Here is a 4,444-nt window from a genome sequence, read left to right as displayed (position 1 = left end):
TCCCGCGCGCTCTCAGCTCGACTGTGGGGCTCCTCGCATTCCTCCTTTTTTTCTTCTTTCTGAGCCCAAAACCGCGCCGGGAGGCCTGGAGCCTGTTGCGTTTGGGCTCCTTACCTTCCTCTTTTGCTGCACTGCATTCCTTAGAGGAAGAAGGATCTAGCCCATCCACTTAACCTGACTCACTATGAAAAATTGAAGCCCAGATAACGTTTGCACTGCATTCTAAATTTTGCATGGATCTCGAAGCCCAAGTTGTGCAAACAAGTCCTTTTCTGTCTCCCACTGCACCTGCCTTCCTCCTTTTCTTGTCCCTATTGTCAGGTTTTGTAGCCCTCCGTACCATGCCTGAGAGGATGAAGGAGCAACTGTGGATCTAAGGCCCTCCACAAGGTGAGCGTTGTGTGATGCTAGAATAGGGGAGAGAGAGAGAGAATCTAGGCACCACTTCTCACGCTGTTGCACGCCGGTAAAAAGTTCTTGTTCCGGCACTCAGTTAATAAAAAAATGCATCACTGGTCCTAGTTCAAGTCCAACTGCCTCCAGTAGCAAAGCCAAAGCTGAAGTACTATTCTATTCATATAAATATTCAGAACTTTTTAGATGGCTCCGGTGCTTGTAATTTGGCACGCTGCGGCTCTCCAGGAAGCGATGCCCGTTTTCACCATGGGGGCCAAACTTTTTTACCGGCATCACGCACACCGTGGAGGGCGTAAGGTAGGTGTGGTCACTTGGAACATTAATTCGATTTGGATGTATGGAACATTTGTTCTATTATACAGAACACTACTTTGTTTGGTTACAATGAACATCACACCGATTGAGTTGTACCTTAATCCTCGTCTAACAGTAGAAATAGTTCAGGAATAGCAGGAAAATAAGATGTAAACGGATATGATTCCAATCGAATCCTATGTTAATGCACGAGACAATCATGCAGCAGACAATGATAATTTGCAGAAGATTCACATGATCGTGGCAAAAACAAATTAAGAGAACTCGTCTGAAGTAATGCGATCGTTCTTTTAATGCTTAGCTAACGTCCAATGTCCAACACTGAAGAAAAGGAGCCAAGCTGTCCATTTTTCTCTTTTTTAAAAAGTGGAAATAAACTTCTGATCTTGCTTCTTCTGAAGTATCGTACTGTTCACTTATTACAAAGAGTTCAGCATGAAACTGAAAACATCACCACACCGTGATAGATGGCTGGTTGCCATGTTGGGTGCTACTTCCTCCGTCCCAAATTACGAATAGTTTTAGTTTTTACATATATATAGTTTTTACTATATATCTAGATATAGTGTATTATGTATCTAGAAAAGTTAAATTATAATTTAGAATGGAGTTAGTAGCTAGCATGCCCCCTCGGTCTCCGGCAAGTTACACATTGTGGTAGCAAAACTTGGACAATGTAGTCACATGACCATATATTTCAGAGCATTGTTTCTTTCTTTAACGAAAATACATCAGATGACCTATAAAATAGTTCATATATTGTGGAAGACAACGCGTACACACTAGCTGTAAGTAGTAAACCGTTAGAATGAATTGAAGGGAAGGGTAAAAGTAAAACACCAATAGAATTGTAACTGATGCAGCTAGATATTGGATTATTGGCTCCACGCGCATGTCGTCGTTGAAGCAAGGCCTTGGTCTAGTATACTAGTAGTAGTACTGCTGGTTGGTGAACCTGCAGTTCTTCCTGATCTCCAGATTCTTGCCCTGTGCGGGCAGGTTGCTGAGCTTGACCATGGCGGCGGCGAAGTCGGAGTTCCACTCCGGCGCGTTGTCCTTGTACTCCTGCAGCTTGCTGGCGGCGAAGCCGTCCGTGCGCAGCACCCAGTCGGACTTGAAGAGCACCTTGTTGATGAGGTTGTTGTGGTAGTAGCTGTTGTCCAGGACGCCCCTGGTGGGGCTCACCCCCACGGCCGCGGGGTCGTAGGCGGCGTCCTTCTGGAACGCGGCGCTCGCGTCACGGGGGTTGTTGGGCACCGTCGGGTTCTGCCCTCTGCCCAGCAGCTCCGGGGGCGTGGCCTTGACGAGCGCCGACTGGTAGTCGGAGTCGATGGGCGTGGCGTCGGCGCCGAGGCGGTCCCGGTAGGACGAGAGGTGCGCGACGCCGATGGAGTGCGCGCCGGAGAGGACGACGAGCTCCTCGACGCTGAAGTTCCGGCCGGGCGCGGCGAAGTTGGTCTGCAGCTGGCCGAAGTCGAAGGTGGACTCCGGGAGGTTGGCGTCCGCGGCCGCGGCGGAGGAGACGACGCCGTCCTTGCGGCCGGCCGGGATGGTGTAGAAGATCTTGCCGCCGCTGAGGATGTCTGCCGCGTCGCGCCCCGCGAACGCGAGGATGTCGGCGCAGGAGGCGGCGGCGCCGACCTTCTGCTTGATGGTGTCGATGACCTCGAAGCCCGCGAGGCCGATGTTGTTGACGGCCTTCTTCTCGGTGTTGGTGCCGTCGGTGGGCGTCTTGTCCAGGAGCACGGATCCATCACAACCCTATAGAGTATATAGAGTGATGATAAGGTCGAGCCATCATCCGTTCATGAACTATATATACGCGCCTGATGATCGAGCAATCGTGGTGGCTGTACTTACATTGACCCAGCAGTCATGGAACACCAAGCGGACGAGGGCGGGGCCGACGCTGGGGTTGTACGCCATGGCCTTCTCCACCTCCTTCCTCACCTTGTCCTGGACTTTGTCCGAGTAGTACCGGCCGGCGGCCGACTGCCCGGCGAGGACGGCGAGCAGTGCCACGCACAGAGGTAGAACGGCGTTGAGCCTCGCCATCTGATCCCCGATCAGCTCGCCTCTGTAGCTGCTGCTAGCTCGATCGAATGTTTTGATCGAGGTGGTGGCTGCTACAAAGCTAGCTAGCGAGCTGCTGCTGTGTGCTGTGAAGCTAGCTTGCTGCCCGCCGGGGGTATTTTATACACGAGCTGCCGGACCATGGATACCGATGCCGAGGGCCGCGAAGCCTGCGAGCGATACATGAGTGCAGGGAGAGTGGCCTTGATTGGCTCGCATGCAGACAGCAGCAGTTAGGCCCTCGTTGCTTGCCATCCATCCATGCAGAGGCATGCATGCATTGACTTTGCTGCCTAAAATTAAGGTCATGATTGACCAAAGGGCGCGGCAGAACGTGCAGCTCAATCATGCTAGTAGTCCGAGGCAACGTCGCCCGGTGATACATCGACGAGCATCCTACTAGTCCAATACCCCAATGCAATGCAAGTGGCAACCAACGGCTCCCACCCAATAATGATCCGCAGCTGGCGCGCTTTTGGTATTAAGTAATTGCTCTAGGTTTTATTTAGTGTGCAATAAGTAGCAGTGCGACGATATCTCCTCCCCAAGGGTCTAGGCATATATGCGCTGAATTCTTCTTTTAAGTGATCTTGTCGCGGGTATGTACTTCTTCGTATATGATTGATTGTACATGTAGGTTCTTCATGGTTGTTTAAATTTAGATGTGTTTTTTAAAAAAAGTTGTTAGATAGGATCGTACCATATCCATTAGCAATGCTAAACGGGGGATTTATGCGCCAGAAGCATGTGCAACCGTACATTGGTTGCGAAATGGGTTGACCACGCGCATCCATACGTAGCTAGTGAGTTTCTTCCGAAACCAACTCCAGCAAAGACCCCTAAATGCTAAATGAGGGTTGCCTCTATTTTCATTAGTGGGATCTTCTTACGTGAGGTTGCTTTCAGGAATAGTGTTGGCCTGTGGCGGTAGAATGGAGTTGTGGCCCACGGGCCACAGGAGATTGCCTCATCAAGCGCCAAGAATACGGGGAGTCTGCTAATCGTAACATCCAAGAAAATTATTGAATCCAGGTTTTCGAAAACTTAAGTTTGGGTTGAAAAAACAATAGCATTTTTTAAAAGTAAAACTGTTGCCAGTTTTTGCAAAAGAAATAAATTATTGTTCGGTTTTCAAAAGGACGGTCTGGAATGGATAGGGGCAACGATTCATCTGGCTGCTAGCTAGTGGGTCTTGTGCCAACATTTGGGTTAGTTTGGCAAGCCGCGTGAGGACGCACAGGGAGTGAGGCGGCAAATTAAACATGGCTGAATGCATAGCTGGCTTCTGAATTGTTGGTCCGGTGGTTTAGATTTATTTAGAGATGGACGATGTCCATGTTGGGTCTTGAATAATCTTGTGAGCTGGTGAGGTAGATAGAAAAACACTAGCACTGTACGTGCTTTGAGAATAGACACTGAAATTCTAAATAGTTGCTTGTCACTTGTACTCCACTAAACTTATGCTCCCCAGATGACTGCTGTATTATTCATATACCGAACCGCAGTGTATGATAATGTTCTTCGGGTGTCATGTTGCGGATGTTTTCTCCACGGTCGTCGCGAGTTGGGTCCAGCCGTCGTCTCCACCAGACAGGCATGCAGCCACCAGCTGAGTTGCATACGATGCAAGTTAGTAGCG

The 4,444-nt window shown here is 49.7% G+C and overlaps 1 protein-coding gene across 1 annotated transcript; it reads right to left on the bottom strand.

Annotated features, from left to right (window-relative positions):
- Positions 1-1,399: 1,399 nt before the first annotated feature.
- On the bottom strand, positions 1,400-2,888 carry LOC112886836 (peroxidase 5-like). Its single transcript, XM_025952846.1, has 2 exons — positions 2,593-2,888; positions 1,400-2,493 (listed from the first exon to the last, which is right to left on the bottom strand). The coding sequence occupies exons 1-2, from the start codon at positions 2,785-2,787 to the stop codon at positions 1,660-1,662; spliced, it is 1,029 nt and encodes a 342-aa protein (XP_025808631.1). The 5' UTR covers positions 2,788-2,888; the 3' UTR covers positions 1,400-1,659.
- Between the last annotated feature and the right edge of the window lie 1,556 nt (positions 2,889-4,444).

The sequence above is a fragment of the Panicum hallii genome, chromosome 1 (genome assembly GCF_002211085.1).
Source record: "Panicum hallii strain FIL2 chromosome 1, PHallii_v3.1, whole genome shotgun sequence".
Classification (NCBI taxonomy): Eukaryota; Viridiplantae; Streptophyta; class Magnoliopsida; order Poales; family Poaceae; genus Panicum; species Panicum hallii.
The sequence above is the reverse complement of the archived record's forward strand: the minus strand, read 5'-3'. Positions and strand labels throughout refer to the sequence as shown.